General features: G+C 42.7%; 2 protein-coding genes and 1 pseudogene across 3 annotated transcripts; 2 read left to right on the top strand and 1 right to left on the bottom strand.

The window, feature by feature from the left end:
* The first annotated feature begins 3,110 nt into the window (after window positions 1–3,110).
* LOC311237007 (large ribosomal subunit protein eL8-like) lies at window positions 3,111–5,387 on the top strand (annotated as a pseudogene). The gene is made up of 5 exons (XR_014621082.1): window positions 3,111–3,123; window positions 3,644–3,763; window positions 3,953–4,102; window positions 4,596–4,725; window positions 5,368–5,387. The product of XR_014621082.1 is annotated as a large ribosomal subunit protein eL8-like (transcript).
* A 206-nt stretch (window positions 5,388–5,593) lies between these two features.
* On the top strand, window positions 5,594–11,688 carry LOC311237005 (uncharacterized protein; the record flags this gene model as incomplete). Its single annotated transcript, XM_084324813.1, has 12 exons — window positions 5,594–5,606; window positions 5,670–5,962; window positions 6,600–6,720; window positions 6,912–6,996; window positions 7,034–7,061; window positions 7,478–7,605; window positions 8,026–8,149; window positions 8,564–8,639; window positions 8,826–8,975; window positions 10,054–10,192; window positions 11,170–11,238; window positions 11,649–11,688. 11 exons carry the CDS (start codon window positions 5,594–5,596, stop codon window positions 11,231–11,233), a joined length of 1,221 nt encoding a protein of 406 aa, XP_084180939.1. The 3' UTR covers window positions 11,234–11,238; window positions 11,649–11,688.
* Window positions 11,689–15,021: 3,333 nt separating this feature from the next.
* surf1 (SURF1 cytochrome c oxidase assembly factor) lies at window positions 15,022–22,568 on the bottom strand. Its single transcript, XM_084325166.1, has 9 exons — window positions 22,437–22,568; window positions 20,684–20,750; window positions 20,464–20,591; window positions 20,243–20,325; window positions 19,417–19,608; window positions 18,801–18,873; window positions 18,161–18,323; window positions 15,513–15,594; window positions 15,022–15,312 (listed from the first exon to the last, which is right to left on the bottom strand). Exons 1-9 carry the CDS (start codon window positions 22,497–22,499, stop codon window positions 15,246–15,248), a joined length of 918 nt encoding a protein of 305 aa, XP_084181292.1. The 5' UTR covers window positions 22,500–22,568; the 3' UTR covers window positions 15,022–15,245.
* Between the last annotated feature and the right edge of the window lie 55 nt (window positions 22,569–22,623).

The following is a 22,623-nucleotide window of genomic DNA, read 5'->3' as shown; positions in this document are numbered from 1 at the left end:
TCGACTGTAAATGGAAGAGTATGTTTAAAGAATAGTATGAATCTTACTGTTCAAAATATGTTGCATTATTGTGCGCATCCATTTAATGTATACATGCTTAATCATGGGATTTAGTGTGGAAGTGGTATATGGAAGGAGTCATGTGATGACATTGACGTGAAAAAGGAATGTATAATATGTAGTCCTAGCCTTTAAAACTGGCTTTTTTGCCTGAGGAAATGTTTTCTTATCAAAAAGGTCTTATGGATTTAAAATGTAACTTAAGTTGTGCAGCTACCCTGGTTCAAATTCAAGTAATTCTGTGGCTAACCTTGTGGAAATAATTTAATTAAGTACATTTTCCCAAGGGGATCAATAAAGGAATATCTTAAGTAGACGTGACTCGACTGGTTTTGTCTCTTGGTGACCAGTGTGCACCATAGGAAATAATCAGTCTATGGGAAGAGACCTTATGGATGGAACCAGTGGCACCTTTGGCACAAGGTCTAATTTATTGGACATCTATATATATATAGAGCTAAATAGGTTAACGGTGTTGCTCATAAAATACCAACATGTTGCATTAGTTACCATCAACATGTAATACAATGTACCCTCGAATGGCTTGATGATTTTCTGGGGTAACTTGCTAATGGTCTCAATAGTAGTTGTACCAAGTTCGTTCTATGAGCATGCACCAATGCATTGATTGAAAACAACAGATTGCAGAATGGGTACAGTACAGCTCGATACACAATTGTTTAAGGAGTTGCAGACCAGAGAGACTTTTGTCTTGTTTACATCAGGGTCTCCCATTTTCAATTCATAATTACATTTATGACATGCACAACATACAGATATAATAATCTAATGATATACAGTAGTTACATTTGTGACATACAAGATATGCAAATATACAGTACTACTAAACATTCTAACAGAAAATATATATATGTGGGAGGGGGTTTGGACATCTACGGTGGCCAGTTTCGAATTGCAGCCTCCCGTAGGTGCTCTTTGAGCGTTTTTGAAGGTGGGTAGTGATTCACGTTTTTTTTTACGGCTGTGGGTAGGGCATTCCACATTGATGTGGCATAATTGCGGAACGTGTTTAGTCCCTTGTTTGAGCCGAATATGGGTTGGGCATGATTTGTGGAACTCTCTGTGTTGTGGTCGTGGTATTCACTGACCTTTGGGGAGTATTTTGACATGTACCTTAGTGGTGTAGTGTATCTTGTAGACCAGGCCCATTGCAAGTTGCTGTACTGTAGTCTACTCTAAGCCATCCTAGGTTGTCAAAATGGGCAGGGGTGAGGTGGGTTCTAGGAGTAAGAGCAGTAGTCTGACCAGTTTGTTTTGTGATGTTTGTAATCTTGTTTTTAGTGCCTTTGTCAGCATGGTCCTTGGCTGACATTTTGAAAGACATGATTTTAGAGTTTGTCTTTGTAAAATATCAAGATGGAGTTATGAAATTGTGGTTCTGAGAAAAGATGTAGCTGTCAAAATTCACCTGTTCCTTTTTTACTTTTTAAAGATGTCGGTCCAAACAGCCTCTTGATGTTGACTTGAGCAAAATGTGGCTCTGGAACATTGACATTTCTGGAGGTCAGCGTTGATAGAAATTCGCCATGATGGCCTTTCTGACAAACTCACTCAACCATTTCCTCTTATTCAAGCAAAGTTTATTAGCGCTCGGCTCTAAACCAAAGTAAGAGTGTCCTATCTGTAGCCTATACCGGTAATTGCACAGACATATTAAATCAACAAAAACAGGTGCTAATTCTTAATTTATTATGATAATCAACAAACGCATGAATCAAGAATATACAAGTCTACTCTAAATACTATTTACATGATGGTCAATGGATGCATGTGTTGTAAGCAGTTGCTTATTCCATAATTTTCCAGCCATAAACACTATTTACCTAACGTCTTACACATTAACCATTTCACCAATTTTACAATTATGTTGCATCTCATTTAATCTTTTTGATGAACTTTGCATACCACGTGTAAGAAGTTGTTGCACAAAGTACATGTGAAAGGAAAAACACATTCAGTCACTTTGAAAACATCAAATTCAGAACAATAATGGATTCACTGAGTTTTGAGTTTGAATTATCAATATGTTTGAATTATCAATATGTCAAGTGTCATTTTGTGCCATAGGTGGATTGTAATAAGCAACTAGAACCTATATTGGGGCCCAGGTAAAGGACAGTAGTAGTAGTAGTTTGTGAATCACTACCCACCTTCAAAACCTCTCTAAACGAGAACCTACGGGGGACTGAAATCCGAAATTGGCCCCTGTAAATGTCCAAACCCAACCCCCGCCAATGTACAGTTCCCCCACCCCGCCTACCCAACCCCCTCCCCCAACCTCCAATGTACAGTTTCTTCCCCCTCAAATGTATATACTCTCTTTTTAGACTCTTTCTACTCGATAAACAGTACTGTATATTTGTAGATCTTGTATGTCATAAATGTCTGGATGTAACAGTACTGTCTATCTGTATGTGTCATGTATGTCATATTATGTTATGATGAATTGAAAATGGGGGACCCTGATGTAAACAAGACGAAAGTCTTTCTCTGGTCTGCATTCCCTTAACAATTGTGTGTATTGAGCTGTACTGTATTGTACCCATTCTGCAATCTGTTAATAAAAAAAAATTCAATCAATCAATCAATGTCATAATGTCTTGATTAATTGAAAATGGATGACCCATATGTAAACAAGACGAAAGTCTTTATTCTGGTCTTCATCCTCTCTTAGTTTCTTTATTAGTTGTCGTACAAAAATACAGAATACTTTTTTTTCTTAGCAGTTGTTTGTATTGAGCTGTACTGTATTGTTCCCACATTCTACAATCTGTTAATAAAGTTTTCAATCAATCAATCAATGGGTGGAAAAAGTGTTGAAAACGATTGTGGGTCATGCGCATGCGTGCGCAAGCGCAGGGCCGCTCGGTAGGTAGCATAAATGGGGCAGAACAGCGACCTCTCTCGGCAGATCTCTGGGTCGACACGCGAGCGAGGCAGGCAGGACGTAGAGCTCCTGGTCGCAGCGTCCGCGCACTCTGACTCTTCTGTATTCCAGACCGCAAGACAGAGGACTGCGTTCATGAGACATGCACGGTGACGGTGAGCATTGTATACACAGAATGAGTATCTTTTTTTGTGTGCCTTTGTCACATTTCCTCCCATCCCCCAAATCGGTGATGATGGGAGAACATGTAGTAATAATAACATATCAAGAAGATGTTGACCCACGTGTCTCTCTTAGCTAAGCTACATGGATACGGGCCGTGTGTCTTGTCACCTTCTTAAATGCACTACAGGCTTTATGATTTTGTATTTGGTGCGAGTGTTTTATTCATGCAGGTTCTCATTGATTAAGTTTGCCTACTGACGTTCTCACGACTCGAGGAATGTATCCATGTAGCTTAGCTAAGCCTAAAAGACACGTGGCTCAACACTTCTTGATATTATGTTCCTACTCCTGGCTTTTGCAATGATGATTTGAATTTCTTCACCTGACACCTGATGATTCAAATACGAGCTTTTTAATTCTGAGCTAAAGCCAATTCTGAGCATCATGTGTGGATGTTATAGCCTCTGCTAGTATTGCCTTTAATTTGTTTTTCTTCTTTCTTAGCCTAAGCCAAGGGGAAGAAGGCTAAGGGGAAGAAGGTGGCACCTGCCCCTTCAGTCGCCAAGAAACATGAGGCCAAGAAGGTAGTCAACCCCCTGTTCGAGAAGAGGCCAAAGAACTTTGGCATTGGTGAGTAGCTAGAGTCGACACACTGGTCCACATCTCCCTTCCAACAACATGGTGCAGATGATGTAAAGAATATTTGCTATCTTAACAATTATGCAGACACCCACCAAGATCGCTGATGCGCACAGGAAGTTGAAAGAGCTGTCTTTTGTGTTATTTCGATGCAATGTGCTGAATACTTTGGTGTTCCAGGTCAGGACGTCCAGCCCAAGCGTGACCTGACTTGCTTTGTGAAATGGCCTCGTTACATCCGCCTGCAGAGGCAGCGCTCCATCCTGTACAAGCGTCTGAAGGTTCCCCCTGCGATCAACCAGTTCACCCAGGCCCTGGACCGACAGACCGGTGAGCTACAGGGGATAGTTTGGAGGTGATGTGACATGAGGTCTTGATGAGCTTATAAGTGAAATGTCATCTTCTATCATATGGATTAGTTGAACGGAGAGGATGAGCTTAAAGAGTATTACAAGGTTTGCTGAGGATTTCTTTGCATACATTGGCCGCTTTGCAGATGATGTGAAATATGTACCCTCCACATTCTTAACAGCAATGCTGACATCCCAAGATCACTGATGCAATTTACATTTAGTAATTTAGCTGATGCCTTTATCCAAAGCGACTTACAGATTGTGAACAAGTCAGCAGGAGTACATCTCAGGCAGCTAAGAGTCAATGGCATTGTTTGTCAAATAGTGTGCAACTTGAGTGTAGTAGTATATCATATTAGCATCAGACTGTCCTTAACTGTTCCGCTGGCTCATTAGAACCAAGGTTTCCCACTGCAGTGATGTTGACTGGCTGTATTTCTACTAGTGACTTACTTGTTTCCCCTCTTCAGCCACACAGCTGTTCAAGCTGGCCCACAAGTACAGACCGGAGACCAAGCAGGAGGCTGGTGGCTCGCGCTGAGCAGAAGGCTGCTGGAAAGATCGACACCCCGACCAAGAGGCCACCCGTCGTCCGGGCAGGTGAGGCATGCAGAGGAACTTAGAGACCAGGGTGCAGTTTCACAGAACCCCCTCTGCACTAAGATCAACAAATGGGGTGCTCTTACACCTGCCTCGTTGAGTAAAATTCCTGGAGTGTTTACCGCTTCATTTGGGTCGGCGTGAACGCCTGAATCTAACTCTGCTCCGCATCAAACAACTGCATCCTTCGTCCACCACATAATTCAGGTGGCAGTACCCTAGACGGTAACGTTGGATGTAACCAACAGTTGGGAATCCTACGACATGTGATATTTAACCAAGAGTTAGAATCGGTATGCAATTCTATATTTAATACAGAAATGGGACTACAGTATGCCTATTGGGGCAGGGGGCAAAAATATAGCAATGTCTGCTTGGTGGTGATCACAAATTGGGATAACTTTTACAAGCTCGACGTCATTGCCCTCTGCTGTACATGTAGCTTAGCTAAGACACTTGGGTCAACATCTTCTTGATATGTTACTACTGGCTTTTGCAATGATGATTTGAATTTCTTCACCTGACATCTGATGATTCAAATACGAGCTTTTTAATTCTGAGCTAAAGCCAATTCAGAGCATCATGTGTGGATGTTATAGCCTCTGCTAGTATTGCCTTTAATTTGTTTTTCTTCTTTCTTAGCCTAAGCCAAGGGGAAGAAGGTGGCACCTGCCCCTTCAGTGGTCAAGAAACATGAGGCCAAGAAGGTAGTCAACCCCCTGTTTGAGAAGAGGCCAAAGAACTTTGGCATTGGTGAGTAGCTAGAGGCGACACACTGGTCCACATCTCCCTTCCAACAACATGGTGCAGATGATGTAAAGAATATTTGCTATCTTAACAATTATGCAGACACCCACCAAGATCGCTGATGCGCACAGGAAGTTGAAAGAGCGGTCTTTTGTGTTATTTCAATGCAATGTGCTGAATACTTTCTGGTGTTCCAGGTCAGGACGTCCAGCCCAAGCGTGACCTGACGCGCTTTGTGAAATGGCCTCGTTACATCCGCCTGCAGAGGCAGCGCTCCATCCTGTACAAGCGTCTGAAGGTTCCCCATCCTGTACAAGCGTCTGAAGGTTCCCCCTGCGATCAACCAGTTCACCCTGGACACAAGGCCCACAAGTACAGACCGGAGACCAAGCAGGAGAAGAAGCAGAGGCTGGTGGCTCGCGCTGAGCAGAAGGCCGCTGGAAAGATCGACACCCCGACCAAGAGGCCACCAGTCATCCGGGCAGGTGAGGCATGCGGAGGAACTTAAAGACCAGGGTGCAGTTTCACAGAACGCTCTCGCCACTAAGATCAACAAATAGGGTGCTTTTACACCTGCCTCGTTGAGTAAAATTCCTGGCAGTGTTTACCGCTCCAGGTGCTTCATTTGGGTCGGCGTGAGCGCCTGAATCGAACTCTGCTCCGCATCAAACAACTGCATCCTTCATCCACCACATAATTCAGGTGGCAGTACCCTAGACGGTAATGTTGGATGTAACCAACAGTTGGGAATCCTACGACATGTGATATTTAACCAAGAGTTAGAATCGGTATGCAATTCTCATATTTAATACATAAATGTGACTACAGTATGCCTATTGGGGCAGGGGGCAAAAGTATAGCAATGTCTGCTTGGTGGTGATCACAAATTGGGAACTTTTACAAGCTCGTCGTTGCCCTCTGCTGTAAATGTAGCTTAGCTAAGACACGTGGCTCAACATCTTCTTGATATGTTACTACTGGCTTTTGCAATGATGATTTGAATTTCTTCACCTGACATCTGATGATTCAAATACGAGCTTTTTAATTCTGAGCTAAAGCCAATTCTGAGCATATGTGGATATTATAGCCTCTGCTAGTATTGCCTTTAATTTGTTTTTCTTTCTTAGCCTAAGGGAAAGAAGGCTAAGCGGAAGAAGGTGGCACCTGCCCCTTCAGTCGCCAAGAAACACGAGGCCAAGAAGGTAGTCAACCCCCTGTTCGAGAAGAGGCCAAAGAACTTTGGCATTGGTGAGTAGCTAGAGGCGACACACTGGTCCAGATCTCCCTTCCAACAACATGGTGCAGATGATGTAAAGAATATTTGCTATCTTAACAATTATGCAGACACCCACCAAGATCGCTGATGCACCCAGGAAGTTGAAAGAGCTGTCTTTTGTGTTATTTCGATGCAATGTGCTGAATACTTTCTGGTGTTCCAGGTCAGGACGTCCAGCCCAAGCGTGACCTGACGCGCTTTGTGAAATGGCCTCGTTACATCCGCCTGCAGAGGCAGCGCTCCATCCTGTACAAGTGTCTGAAGGTTCCCCCTGCGATCAACCAGTTCACCCAGGCCCTGGACCGACAGACCGGTGAGCTACAGGGGATAGTTTGGAGGTGATGTGACATGAGGTCTTGATGAGCTTATAAGTGAATTTCATCTTTTATCACATGGATTAGTTGAATGGAGAGAATGAGCTTAAAGTGTCCCATGGTTTGCTGAGGATTTCTTGGCATACATTGGCCGCTTTGCAGATGATGTGAAATAATATTTGCTATCTTAACAGCAATGCTGACATTCCACCAAGAGCTGATGCAATTTGATTCAGTGGCATTTCTCGTCAAATAGTGTAACTTGAGTGTGTAGTAGTATTAGCATCATAATGGGTAGGTATGACTGTCCTTAACTGTTCAGCTGGCTCTTTAGAACCAAGGTTTCCCACTGCAGTGAAGTCGACGACTGGCTGTATTTCTTTTTACTAGTGACTTGTTTGTTTCCCCTCTTCAGCCACACAGCTGTTCAAGCTGGCCCACAAGTACAGACCGGAGACCAAGCGGAGGCTGGTGGCTCGCGGAGCAGAAGGCCGCTGGAAAGATCGACACCCCGACCCAAGAAGCCACCCGTTGTCCGGGCAGGTGAGGCATGCAGAGGAACTTCAAGACCAGGGTTCAGTTTCACAGAACCCCCCCCCCTCTGCACTAAGATCAACAAATGGGGTGCTTTTACACCTGCCTCGTTGAGTAAAATTCCTGGAGGTTTTACCGCTCTGTGGTTCATTTGGGTCGGCATGAGCGCCGGAATCGAACTCTGCTCCGCATCAAACAACTGCATCCTTCATCCACCACATAATTCAGGTGGCAGTACCCTAGAATGTAACGTTTGATGTAACCAACATTTAGAATCTTACGACATGTGATATTTAACCAAGAGTTAGAATCCTACGACATGTGATATTTAACCAAGAGTTAGAATCCTACGACATGTGATATTTAACCAACATTTAGAATCCTACGACATGTGATTATTTACATCTTGTGCTCTCTTGCTCTGTCCAGCTGGTCGTCGTCCTGCCAGCCCTGTGCCGCAAGATGGGCGTCCCTTACTGCATCGTCAAGGTCTAGGCTGGGCAGACTGGTGCACAGAGACTTTCACTTCAGTTGCCTTCACACAGACAAACCTGTAAGTCTAACCGTGATGAACCGAAACACGTGTGAGATATGCTGAAAGTTGAATTATTCCTGCACTCTAGGGATGGGACTGTATGCAATTCTATATTTAATACAGAAATGTGACTACAGTATGCCTATTGGGGCAAAAGTATAGCAATGGCTGCTTGGTGGTGGTCACAAATTCTGATACGTTTTACAAGCTCGTCGTTGCCCTCTGCTGTACATGTAGCTTAGCAAAGACACTTGGGTCAACATCTTCTAGATATGAACTTACTACTGGCTTTTGCAATGATGATTTGAATTTCTTCACCTGACATCTGATGATTCAAATACGAGCTTTTTAATTCTGAGCTAAAGCCAATTCAGAGCATGCATGGATATTATAGCCTCTGCTAGTATTGCCTTTAATTCGTTTTTCTCTTAGCCTAAGGAAAAGAAACATGAGGCCAAGAAGGTAGTCAACCCCCTGTTCAAGAAGAGGCCAACGAACTTTGGCATTGGTGAGTAGCTAGAGGCGACACACTGGTCCACATCTCTTCCAACATGGTGCAGATGATGTAAAGAATATTTGCTATCTTAACAATTATGCAGACACCCACCAAGATCGCTGATGCACCCAGGAAGTTGAAAGGGCGGTCTTTTGTGTTATTTCGATGCAATGTGCTGAATACTTTTTGGTGTTCCAGGTCAGGACGTCCAGCCCAAGCGTGACCTGACTCGCTTTGTGAAATGGCCTCGTTACATCCGCCTGCAGAGGCAGCGCTCCATCCTGTACAAGCGTCTGAAGGTTCCCCCTGCGATCAACCAGTTCACCCAGGCCCTGGACCGACAGACCGGTGAGCTACAGGGGATAGTTTGGAGGTGATGTGAGTGACATTGAACGGAGAGGATGAGCTTAACCTCTTAACGTGCACCGGGTCGTATACGACTGTGCGCGGAACGCACAAACTCATGGCACTTTGCGAGCGGCTTGGAGCTGCATTTTCTTTTTGGCGCACTGTTTACCCGGATCTCTCTCAAAGACTAACTTATTTTTATTAAATTTGGACCTGTACTACATAAGACTTCAGGCTATGGATCCGCAGTGTTTTCCAGCTTACCTATTTTATTTTGGGGGGGGGGGGGTGTGTATTGCAACCACTACAGAAAGTTCAAACTGTTACTCTATTTCATTGGCACTAAAAGTGATTTTCCTTTTTTGCATTAGGAAATCTTTCGAAAGAGACCAGGCTCATGCATGTGCTATAAGTATAAAGCTAAGCTTTGCAAAAAAAGTATGCAGTCCTCAAGTTCAAGTAAAAAATTGCCAGTGTCCCAAGGTTTGCTGAAGATTTCTTGGCATACATTAGCCGCTTTGCAGATGATGTGAAATAATATTTGCTATCTTAACGGCAATGCTGACATTCCACCAAGAGCTGATGCAATTTACATTTAGTAATTTAGCTTATGCTTTTATCCAAAGCGACTTAGATTGTGAACAAGTCGGCAGGAGGAGTACATCTCTGGCAGCTAAGATTCAGTGGCATTTCTCGTCAAATAGTTGTAACTTGAGTGTGTAGTAGTATTATCATATTATTGAAAACCTTTATTTATCCTAGAGGGGAGATTCAGATGTCTTTTACAGCATAACGGCACTTTAAAAAAACAGTTAATACATACAGGAGGAGGAGGAGAGTCTGTGGCTAAACGTGGACTGCATTGCGGTCAGCTCATCATAGAGGGGGTGGCAGGGGTTCTCGAGGATAGCATACAGCTTCCTCCTCGTCCTCCCCTCTGCCACCACCTCCAGACTGTCCAGGTCCGCTCCCACCACCGAGCTTGCTTTTTTGATCAGTTTGTTTGTTTTGTCTGTGTTGGACGTTGGTGTTGCCCCCTCACTTTTTTAATAGTGACTTCTTTGTTTCCCCTCTCCAGCCACACAGCTGTTCAATCTGGCCCACAAGTACAGACCGGAGACCAAGCAGGAGAAGAAGCGGAGGCTGGTGGCTCGCACTGAGCAGAAGGCCGCTGGAAAGAGACACCCGACCCAAGAGGCCACCCATCGCCCGTGCAGGTGAGGCATGCTGAGAAACTTGGAGACCAGGGTGCAGTTTCATGGCACCAAGATCAACAAATGGGGTGTTTTTACACCTGCCTCGTTGAGTACATTTCCATGAGTGTTCACCGCTCTGTTGTGCTTCATGTCAGTCGGTGTGAACACCGGAATCAAACTCTGCGCCGCATCAAACAACTGCATCCTTCATCCACCGCATAATTGGCAGTAGTACCCTAGACGTTAGCGTTGGCTGTATAATTACTCGGACGGATGGTGAATTTCATAGCATTTTTACAAGCAGTCGTTGATATTACAAGATAACTTATGTGACATGCACGATCGCATGGCTTTGTTTGGCATTGGGACAATTTCAAACAACTTGGGTGTGAAGTGCTAGTCATTTTGATTTAATACATTTTTTTAATTGGTCGTCAACACGTTAAAATAATAGCTCAACATTCCGACAGCCATCACTGATGTAGAGTGTCTGGTCAGTAACATGGGTTACAAAAATACAGCTTGCAGCATCTTTAATGGGCTATGATGTTCTTGGTGGCAAGATACGTTTGGGAATTTCTGGTCTAAAGTGCTGTCTAGTGTGATTGATCACTTATTCATATTTAGTGAGCCTTATTATTTAGTTAAACTTGATGATGCAATGATGTTTTGAATTTCTTCAACTGAAACAACATGAAGTTTTTATTGAGCTTTTTAACCCTGAGCATCAATGTCGGTCCACAAATTCCTCTTGGAACAGAATGGTGTCTAGCTGGCAAAGGCCTAATGGATGATCCTATAGTTCAAAACCCATTCCCACATAAAAAAAAGTATCACTATACAAATATCATCTTATTGTGTATAACCATATGGTCTCATCTCTGCTGCACACCTCAGTGTAGTTTATTGTGTATGAATTTATTCCACTTAGTTAACTAACGCTCGGGTGAAGATTTTGAAGACCATGTCTGTCATACTGATTGACTGTTCTTTCCTAGTGAGGACAAAGGTGCACTTGCCAAGCTTGTGGAAGCCGTCAAGACCAACTACAATGACATATGAGTGAGGTGAGTGTCCCCATTGCATGTCAATATTCAAGAAATTATAAGTCGTCAGTTTGTGAAATAATAAATCTAATATCTACTTTATTTATATTTTATGCTTACCAGTCATATATTCTCCGTTGCTCTCGTCACCCAGTAAATTCATGTCACTCCTGTATCAAAATCTGGCTTTTGCAATGATTGGAATTTCTCGACCTGAAACTATTGTGTTGATCTTTTTAATTCTGAGCTAAAGCCGATTTATAGCATGTATGGCTATTATAGCCTTTCTGCTGGTATTACCTTTAGTAATAAAAGTAAATTTAGTTATTCTTTCTTGGCCTAAAGGTAATCGCCCAGCCCCCCTAATTCATTGAACAACTGTTGTGCTGTTACTCATGTTGAAACACCTTGCCACTTTGCGTGTCTTCCAGATCTGTCCAGAAGCCGTCAAGACCAACTACAATGACATATGAGTGAGGTGAGTGTCTCCATTGCATGTCAATATTCAAGAAATTATTTAAGTCGTCAGTTTGTGAAATAATAAATCTAATATCTACTTTATTTATATTTTATGCTTACCAGTCATATATTCTCCGTTGCTCTCGTCACCCAGTAAATGCATGTCACTCCTGTATCAAAATCTGGCTTTTGCAATGATGATTGGAATTTCTCGACCTGAACTATTGTGTTGATCTTTTTAATTCTGAGCTAAAGCCGATTTATAGCATGCATGGCTATTATAGCCTTTCTGCTGGTATTACCTTTAGTAATAAAAGTAAATTTAGTTATTCTTTCTTGGCCTAAAGGTAAGAATCGCCCAGCCCCCCTAATTCATTGAAAAACTGTTGTGCTGTTACTCATGTTGAAACACCTTGCCTCTTTGCGTGTCTTCCAGATCTGTCCAGAAGCCGTCAAGACCAACTACAATGACATATGAGTGAGGTGAGTGTCCCCATTGCATGTCAATATTCAAGAAATTATAAGTCGTCAGTTTGTGAAATAATAAATCTAATATCTACTTTATTTATATTTTATGCTTACCGGTCATATATTCTCCGTTGCTCTCGTCACCCAGTAAATGCATGTCACTCCTGTATCAAAATCTGGCTTTTGCAATGATGATTGGAATTTCTCGACCTGAAACTATTGTGTTGATCTTTTTAATTCTGAGCTAAAGCCGATTTATAGCATGCATGGCTATTATAGCCTTTCTGCTGGTATTACCTTTAGTAATAAAAGTAAATTTAGTTATTCTTTCTTGGCCTAAAGGTAAGAATCGCCCAGCCCCCCTAATTCATTGAAAAACTGTTGTGCTGTTACTCATGTTGAAACACCTTGCCACTTTGCGTGTCTTCCAGATCTGTCCAGAAGCCGTCAAGACCAACTACAATGACATGTGAGTGTCCCCATTGCATGTCAATATTCAAGAAATTATAAGTCGTCAGTTTGTGAAATAATAAATCTAATATCTACTTTATTTATATTTTATGCTTACCGGTCATATATTCTCCGTTGCTCTCGTCACCCAGTAAATGCATGTCACTCCTGTATCAAAATCTGGCTTTTGCAATGATTGGAATTTCTCGACCTGAAACTATTGTGTTGATCTTTTTAATTCTGAGCTAAAGCCGATTTATAGCATGCATGGCTATTATAGCCTTTCTGCTGGTATTACCTTTAGTAATAAAAGTACATTTAGTTATTCTTTCTTGGCCTAATCGCCCAGCCCCCCTAATTCATTGAAAAACTGTTGTGCTGTTACTCATGTTAAAACACCTTGCCACTTTGCGTGTCTTCCAGATCTGGGGAGGTGGTATCATGGGCCCCAAATCCACAGCCCGCATCACCAAACTGGAGAAGGCCAAGGAGTTGGCCACCTGGGATGGGAGTGGCGGAGGAAATGTCTTTTGTGGTGGTTTTTTTTTTTATCAAAAAAAACCTCTTCTGTATTTTGCTCTCATGCCAATTTAGTTGTTATGCCAATTCCCTTCCTATGCCAATTCCCTTCCTGGTTGTTGCGCGCATTGTCCCACTGTCAGCCTAGGGAGGGTGTAGAACTACCACATGCCGCCTCTGATGCATGTTGGAGTCAGCCAGCCTCTTTTCACCTGACAGCGAGGACTCTCACTGGGGGAATGTAACGTGTGCAGAGGTTCAAGCTATTTCCCCCCGATCCCTTCCCTGCTGAATAGGCGCCCCGACTGACCGGTAGGAACCGCAGTTTACAACGAGCAGGACACATGCATACCCCGCTGGCTTCCTGCCCTCCAACACTGCCAATTGTGTTAGTAGGGACGACTGACTAAGCCGGAGGTACCGCTGATGAGCTGGATTCAATCCCAGAGTCTCTGCGGTGGTAGGCGAGTGCATTCTCTACTGCGCTACCCAGCCGCGTGAATACTTTCCCTAAGCGGTTGCGCGACCTGATTGGCCACTGACGTTTCTGGTCATGTGACATGTGCGCCAATCGTGTGACGCCTAGTTCTGCCACCGTCAAGCTTAAGCACTCTTTTCGAAGTTGGTTAAGGTTAGAGTTTGTCTAGAGAGCAGGGCGATAGAACACCAGCCCTGATTCCAAACTCTAACCTTAACCAACTTCGAAGGTAGTTTGCAGGCTGTTAGACCCGGAAATAGGCGCAGAACTAGGCGTCACACGATTGGCGCACATGTCACATGACCAGAAACTTCAGTGGCCAAAGATCGCGCAAACGGAACACGGAAGTACAACCCGCTTAGGGAAAGTATTCACGCTACCCAGCCGCCCTTAGTTTTTATTCTTACTGTATTCTGTATTTATTTCTAATTGTCTTGTCATTATTATGATTTAAGTACTGTCTTGTGTATTGTTACTGTATGTGTTCTGTTTAATTGGAAATAAAAAAATCTAAATTGTATGAATCTTGTGTTCAAAATATGTTTCATTATTGCACAGCCATTTAATGTATACATGCTTAATCATGGGATTTAGTGTGGAAGTGGTATATGGAAGGAGTCATGTAATGACATTGACATGAGAAACTAATGTAGTCCTAGCCTTTGAAATGGCTATTTTTTTTCTTTTTGGCTTGAGGATATCAAAGGTCTTAAAGTATTCAAATGTAACTTAAGTTGTGCAGCTACCCTGGTTCAAAAGCAATCCTGTGGCTAAACTTCTGGAAATTAATTCATTAAGTAAATTTCCCCAAGGGGATCAATAAAGGAATCTTATAAGTACTTAACTGGTTGTCTCTTGGTGACCAGTGTGCACCTTAGGAAATCTGTCTATGGGAAGAGACCTGATGGAACCTTTGGCACAAGGTCTAATTAGACATCTATATATATTTAGAGTTAACTTAAAGGTGTTGCTCATAAAACCTCAACATGTGTTGCCTTAGTTGTAATTACTATCCACATGTGATACAACTTGCTAATGGTCAAGTTGTACCAAGTAAATTCTATAAGCATGCAATGCATGGTCCTTGGCTGACATTTTTAAAGCCAAGCTTTGAGTTTCTCTAAAATATCAAGATTGAGTTATGAAATGTGTGGTTCTGAGAAGATGTAGCGGTCAAAATTCATGTTCCAACTTCCTTTTTTACTTGAGCAGGTTTAGATAAAGATGTGGCTCTGGAACACTGGATTTACTGTTGACATTTCTGGAGGTCAGCGTTGATGGAAATTCAATCGCAAGGTGACACCATGATAGCCTTTGACAAACTCACTCAACCATTTCCTCTTAAAGCTAAATTTCTTGGCACTCAGCTTTAAAGTAAGAGTATCCTATCTAGCCTACCAGTAATTGCACAGGCATTAAAAAACAATGGGTGCTAATTCTTAATTTATTATGATGATCAACAAACATGAATCAAGAATATATACAATAGTCCAAATACTATTTACATAATGGTCAATGGATGTATGCTGTGTTGAAGGCCAAAAACTTAATGAGCAGCACAGTTGCTTATTCCATAATTGTCCAGCCATAAACACTATTTACCTAACATCTTACACACATATGCATTTTGCCAATTTTACAATTATGTTGCATTTCATAATTTAATCATTTTGATGAACTTTGCATACCACATGTAAGAGGTTGTTGCACAAAGACCAAACCTGTGAAAGGAAAAACACATTCAGTCACTTTGAAAACATCAAATTCAGAACAATAATTGCTTCACTGAGTGAATTATCAATGTGTCAAGTGTCATTTTGTGCCGTAGGTGGTGCATTGTAATAAGCAACTAGAACCCACATTGGGGCCCATTTTCGTGGTGAGGGACAGTAGTTTGTGATCATTGAAAACTCACACCTACCATGTCATTATATACTGCATGTGTTCATTCCTCAGTGTGACTCTGGTCTGTCCACCAACTGGCCCACCAGGAATGGTGCTGGCTGCAAGGAAGGGCACATATTCTATTTGATATGCTAGAGCTAGAGGCTAGAATGCTACTTGTCTTCTAAATATATATAAGCTGTGACAATCGTTTACTGAACACTAGAGGGCAGCAAAGAGGAGACAAACAAAGTGCGTGCTTTTTTCCTGTAGCCTCTGTGAGCGAAGACGCTCTTTGATTGCAGCAAAGAAGAAAAAGACACTCTCCGATTGGCTAACCCTAACTAAGCATAACCACTTCGAAAGAGGGCCTAAGCATAACCACTTCGAAAGAGGGCCTAAGCATAACCACTTCGAAAGAATGCCTAAGCATAACCACTTCGAAAGAATGCCTAAGCATAACCACTTCGAAAGAATGCCGAGAATATATGTCCAAGGCGGAAGAGACCCTTTGGAGCTAAACCAGTCAGAGAGGGGCTTTTCTTCTTCGCTGTACGCGGCCTAGCCAATCAGAGAGCGTCTTTGCAAATGGAGGCTACGGGGGGAAAAAAAAATCACACCCCCCTGCTCCCTCTCCCAAAATGAAAGACTTCCTGTAACATCAGGTATAAAATAAACATAACATAACACTGCCTTGTTAGCACAATCTTGTTGTAATTAAGAGATTCTCTGAAAATAATATTTGTCATGCTCAGATTACTAGATTTATCAACTTCAATATGTCTCTTGTGGCATTTCCTGGTTATTAAACAAGAGGACAATGGCCAAAATGGCTAACGGCAAACATTAAAGGGGAACTATGTCCAATTTCAGAATTCATACATGTCATACCTCTGGTCAAAGTAAGACGGTACAAAAATATTAGTAAAAATGCGCAACTCTCCCCCAAATCCTAAAACTAGAGTGCTAAAACTCAAACTTGTGATGTCATCAAGTATAAAGTCTGAAGCTGCCCCATAGACGATGAATGATGTACTAGATGACGCTGGGATCACCCAGAATGTTCTGAAGTACATTTTCTGTTTTAGAACTGAACACTAGTATAGAATAAAGCTCATTTGGATATAAAAGAAAATATATATACATTCTGTGGGTCCACAAAGTCTCTCATTCATTATCAGCGGAGCAGCTCCAGATGTTTTTTTTTTTTATCCACTTTTTCTCCCATTTTCTATATTTTCTCCCATCCCAATTTCGTATAATCCAATTCAACCCTCCCCTGTCACGAACGCTGCTTCTTGCCTCCCACAAGCCGGCTGCAATGTGGACTAAGTCATACATAGCACAAGTCTCCTCCGGTACTTGAGGTAACAGCAGTCGCATCTTTTCACCTGCGCAGCTCGATCTCTCAGTGGCGAGGAGTAACGCGTGGGAGGCTCACGCTGCCCTCGACACTTCCTGATTCTACTGCGCAGGCGCACCAACCGACCTGTAGGAGTCGCTGTCCACAACGCCCGATCCCCACCCATCAGTTTCCCACCCCCTAATACGGCCAATGTGTATTAGTATGAACGACCAGCTAAACTGAAAGCAATGTGGAGCGCTGGGCTCGAACAGGCAAGCCCAGCGTCTCCGTCATTCGTGGCGAGCGCCTTGCCCAATACGCCACGTAGCCGCCCGAGCAGCTCCAGATGTTATACTTGATCTTGATGACATCAAGAGTTCGATTCTTACTTCTCTGGTTTCTGGCTTTGGTAGAGAGAGAGTAGCTCACGTTCACAAATATTGATTGAATGCACATTTTGTCATGAATATCCTGCAATTGTCCCGCAATAAACACAGAAAACGGAAATTGCATTCAAAAGCAAAAGAAAGAGGGGTCAAAGGCACTCCAAAAACAGTTTAACCCTTTCACTACCACACTATAGAAGGTTAACCCTTTCACTGCCAGACGGTTAACAGTCTGTAGTGTGTGGATAATAGTTAAGATTAGATTAGAATTACGTTAGATTCAAATGTATTGTCATTATACAGTACAATATAACAAAAATAAGTTTGGCATCCAACCAGAGTGCAAATGTAGCAGTAAAGTGCAACAGCAATGTACAGGCGGTTAAACTGGGTACAAAATATACACATTTGTACTACAGAGTGTAGTGCTAATCAGTTGAATGTACAGAGTTGTAGTATTAATATATTATATATATTAATATTAATACAGTGATACAGGTATAACAACAGTATGGTAGTATGTCATACTGGCCAGCAGCGTAACTAGTAAGAGTAGGATATATACAGTACAGATATAGATATAGTAAAGGACTATGTGCAGGTAAGTACAGACAGATGTGGATAGATATATACGCAGTGAGAATACATATATATCGCTGCTGGCGGGACAAAACCTCCTAACTCCAAAAACCCAACTTTTCAGCAGATGAAAAAAACGAACACAGATTTGAGGGCGAATAGAGTTACGAGGTTTAGACAGATGAGATGATTGGTTTAATGCTTTCCCATTGTGTAGACTTTGTAAAACCACACACACATGGAGGATGATCTACTGAGTTGATATATATATATATGGAGTTAGGAGGTTTTGTCCCGCCAGCAGCGATATATAAATGGTATATACAGCGTTAATGTGCCGCTTTTCAAGACGTTTCATTTGTCTGAAGGCCTTACCAAAGTCAGCGTCGATGAAGATGGGCTCAGTTCCGGCGAGACCGGCCATGGCCTCCAGGTCACGGTGGTGCCAGCGGTTCCTCTGCACGTCATTGTGAGGCACGAAGGGCTTCCGCAGCTCCGTCAGCCTCACTACGCCCACCACCTCCACCTCCTCCTCCACCTGGAGAACAGCAGCGACAACACCGTGTAAACTAGGGATGTCCGATATTATCGGCCGATATCGGCATTAAAATGTGATATCGGAAAATATCGGTATCGGTTTTCAAAAAAAAATATATATATATATATATATTTTTTTTTTACATTTCTAGAACCTTTATTTACCCAGGCAAGCAAGTAAGAACAAATTCTGATTTTATTTATTGTCAAAAGTATGCATAATGTTGTGTTAATTCCACAACAAGAGATATGTAATGTTAATTACCTGAAATTATTCCGTTTTTTGGGGGGGGAAACCCTGCATATATCGGTATCGGTTGATATCGGTATCGGAAATTAAGAGTTGGACAATATCGGTGTATCGGTAAAAAAGACAATATCGAGCATCCCTAGTGTAAACTAATGTGTTCTTAATGCATCATAACGTAGTATTAATTCATGCCTCTCCCAGTGATCTTTATCTAGATGGGCCGCTCACCTGTCCCTTTGTCCTGGTGTCTGGTCTTATCCTCTGTATGGGGACATAGCCTCTGTTCACTAGGATCTTGATTCTGCAGTATTTTGAATTGTTACAATAAGTGATGGAACTTCAAGCATGTTAGTGCAAATACTTTAATAGCTTAAGATGTTCTGCCCTCCACATTTGAGTCTTCATTCACTTAAAAGGACATTATAATTACAATTATATGGTATCTGGTATCAGGTTTCAACAAGATACATCCAAGACTTTTTAAGACCTTTTTAATAACACTTGGAGCTAGATTTAATACCAATTTGTACCAACTGTGCACCAATTTAAATTCTTGCGTGTTCCATAGAAGCTCTCACCAGACGCACCAAGCTCCCAGTAGCACCACAAAAAACAACGACTTGAATACAAAAACATTTCATATATTTAATATTATTTCATCTCCCGACAGCCAGGCTGCCCTCCCAAAAAATGTATTACCTGTGCAAATCAAATGTAAGACTTTTTTAATACCTTTTAAGGCCTTAAATTGAGAATTATGAATTTAAGATTTTTTAATACCCCGCCGATACCCTGAATGAGCCATTTCCTAGTCAGAGTAGCTGGATGCCGAGCGGGGCCTTACCCCAGCTCAGTGCAGTGGAACGGGGTGACGATATTGGCTCCAGTCTCCCCACTTGATGACAGCCTGCCGGCCTCTCTGGCCTCTTTCTCGGGGTCGACACGCGAGCGAGGCAGGATGTAGAGCTCCTGGGAGTGGTCGTAGCGTCCGCGCACTCTGACCCTTCTGTATTCCAGGCCCTTCAGCTCAAGAGGACTGGGTTCATGAGAAATGCACGGTCGGTGAGCATTGTATACACAGAATGATTATCCTCCTTTTTTTCCACATTTTCTCCCATCCCTGATTTTGTCATTATGCCAATTCCATCCTGGTCATTGGGCTGCCCTACTGTCGGTCTAGGGAGGGTGTACTGTGTGTAGACTAACACATGCCTCCTCCAATAGATGTGGAGTCGCCAGCCGCTTCTTTTCATCTGACAGCTTGGAGTTTCACTGGGAGAGCTAATCAAAGTGCACAGAGGTTCATGCTATCCCCCCCCCCCAGATTCCCTCCCTGCTGAACAGACAGTCACTGTTGCAATGACCAGGACTCATACGCCACCGGCTTCCCACCCGTGAACACTGCCAATTGTGTTCATAAGGAGGACGACTGACCAAGCTGGAGGTACCGCTGCCGGACATTTAGTGTTGACCTCTACACTACCCAGCCGCCCATGAGTATCTTCCTTTGACAAGTGTGTGTGTGTGTGTGTGTGTGTGTGTGTGTGTGTGTGTGTGTGTGTGTGTGTGTGTGTGTGTGTGTGTGTGTGTGTGTGTGTGTGTGTGTGTGTGTGTGTGTGTGTGTGTGTGTGTGTGTGTGTGTGTGTGTGTGTGTGTGTGTGTACACTTACTCAACTGGAAGGGGAATGGGCTCAGCCGTAGTAAGACTTTGCAGATCTGCTATCAGCTGCAATTTCCACTGACGTCTTCTCATCTTAATGGAGAGGGGGCAGGAGAGATGCTAAGTAATTTGACTCTATTCGGATGACGTTTCTGTTCAAAGTGGATCCTAATAGTGTTAACACTCCATAGAAGGTGTACTGTTGGTAGAACTGTATAAATTAAATCATACCTGCCATGTCCCCAGGCCAAATGTGGTGACAGGAATCAGAAGCAGGAGCCATTTCAGGAAGGCGTCCTCTCCTTTCGCCACAGCGGTAACCGTGGAACTTGACCGCCGCCAAAAGGGGTTGAACTTGCCTAGAGACATTCAGGAAAGCAGGTGTGAATCTGAAGAAAGGACAGCTGAATGCAGTAATGCCATCATTATGTTGAACATCATCTAGTTATACCATCTGCACGTCTGGGGAGAGGCACTCTGGGGAGAAGGAGAGTCCTCTTGATGTAAATCACATGTGTCTGAAAAAACAACAGATCGTTTAATACAGACAATGTTTTGTGGCAAGATAGATAACTAAGTTGCTATATTCAGTAGTTAGTTAACGTTAGTAGTTCGACTAAAACAGCTCCAAAAAACGTACCTCTATGTACGTCCATTTACAAGTAAGCTAGTGACCACTGTTCCTCATTGTCCGCTGTCAACACCACCATTCCTCCCAGGTGTCAGGCTCCACATTCACTTCCATTCATTTTGGGGACCTAGTCTAAACATCATATTTTTTTTTTTTTTTTTTTATCTTTTTCCCCCTCCATTTTTCTTCCGATTTTCTCCCATCCCAATGTTAGTCGTTATGCCAATTCCCAATCCCCTTCCTGGTCGCTGCGCACTTACCCCCCACAGTCAGATCATCTGGGAGAGTGGAGGCTATCACGTGCTTCCTCCGACACACGTCCAGCCAATCAACCGCTTCTTTTCACCTGGCAGCGCGGATATTCTCCGAGAGGGCGTAGCGTGTGGAAGGATCACACTATCCCACTCAGGTCCCATCCGCGCTTAGCAGGCGCCCCGACCGAACTGTAGGAGTCACTGTTTACAACAACCCGGACCCACCCCGCCAGCTTCTCCCACCCTCTAATACTGCCAATTGTATTAGTGTGAACGGCCAGCCAAGCTGGTGACAACCCCGGAGCTGTGAGCTGGATTCGAACAGGCGAACAGCTCCGGGGTTGGTGACGAACGCAATCTCCGCTACGCCACCTGACGCTACTGCTGTGCATATTTCAATAAAACTGATAATTCTGAGTCAAAGGCACATGTTTATTTTGGTATTTGGTGTGTCTTTACAGATTTACTACCTTTGAAAAATAAAAGCAGATCCGGGCAAGCTTTGAAGCTTTGAATGTACCGTGTATCTTTTCCCTGCATGGGATGTGGATGGGAGTGGTTACCCATGGTTATGTGATGCCTTGCTGAAAGAAAGATTCTAAACATTCTGTAAAAGGGAGGGCAGGTCAACAGTTGGTCAAACTAAACCTCAAGTGAGAAATAGTTCCTTTACTGATATTTTGAAAATGGCAACATTAGCTAAAAAGAACATTTGACTGAGAAAAAGATATTGTATAATATTGCTGTATAGTTTGTTTAAACTTCAGAAGTATATGCTATTTAGACATGGTCCTCGAAATTAATGGAAGTGAATGAGGAGCTTGACACTGGGATGAATGAATGAAAACTTTATTTAACAGATTGCAAAATGGGTACAATACAGTACGGCTCAATACACACAATTGTTAAGGGGATGCAGACCAGAGAAAGACGTTTGTCTGGTTTACATCAGGGTCCCCCATTTTCAATTCGGAATTGATTGATTGATTGAAAACTTTATTAACAGATTGCAGAATGGGTACAATACAGTACAGCTCAATATACAAAACAAACTGCTAAGAGGATGCAGACCAGAAAAAGACTTTCGTCTTGTTTACATCGGGGTCCCCCATTTTCAATTCATCATGACATTTATGACATACACGACAAACAGATATACAGAACTGTGTAGTAAAAAGAGATCATAAAAAATATATACATCCGAAGGGGAAGAAACTGTACATACTGAAGTGAAATATCCCTTTAAACCTGTCCTCTCGAAGTCTGTCATTCACAACAACCTATGTATGTATTGTAAAATGTGATCAATAAAAACTTACGTTATTTCTTATTATGTAGAGGGCCTTGGTGGAGCATGACAACATGAACTTCAGAGTGGTCATAATAAATGAAAATTTGAGTGGAGCAATTTGACGGACAGGGCAGCGACTCACATTATTTTAATAAAAGGGGGAATATTTAGGGTGCTACTACTTCCGGTTCAAACCTTCACGTCTAAGCCCCGCC

The sequence above is a fragment of the Notolepis coatsorum genome, assembly GCF_963971535.1.
Source record: "Notolepis coatsorum genome assembly, chromosome: 11".
Classification (NCBI taxonomy): domain Eukaryota; kingdom Metazoa; phylum Chordata; class Actinopteri; order Aulopiformes; family Paralepididae; genus Notolepis; species Notolepis coatsorum.
The sequence above is the reverse complement of the archived record's forward strand: the minus strand, read 5'-3'. Positions and strand labels throughout refer to the sequence as shown.

What these genes read in the sequence shown, in the direction of transcription:
- surf1 (XM_084325166.1), bottom strand. Translation starts at nt 22,499, where the DNA reads ATGACCACTCTGAAGTTCATGTTGTCATGCTCCACCAAGGCCCTCTAC. An exon ending in TCTCCCCAGACGTGCAGATG is followed by an intron (nt 20,592 to 20,683) that starts GTATAACTAGAT and finishes GAATGTCTCTAG; the next exon opens with GCAAGTTCAACCCCTTTTGG. An exon ending in ATGCAGTATATAATGACATG is followed by an intron (nt 15,313 to 15,512) that starts GTAGGTGTGAGT and finishes TTCCTTTCACAG; the next exon opens with GTTTGGTCTTTGTGCAACAA.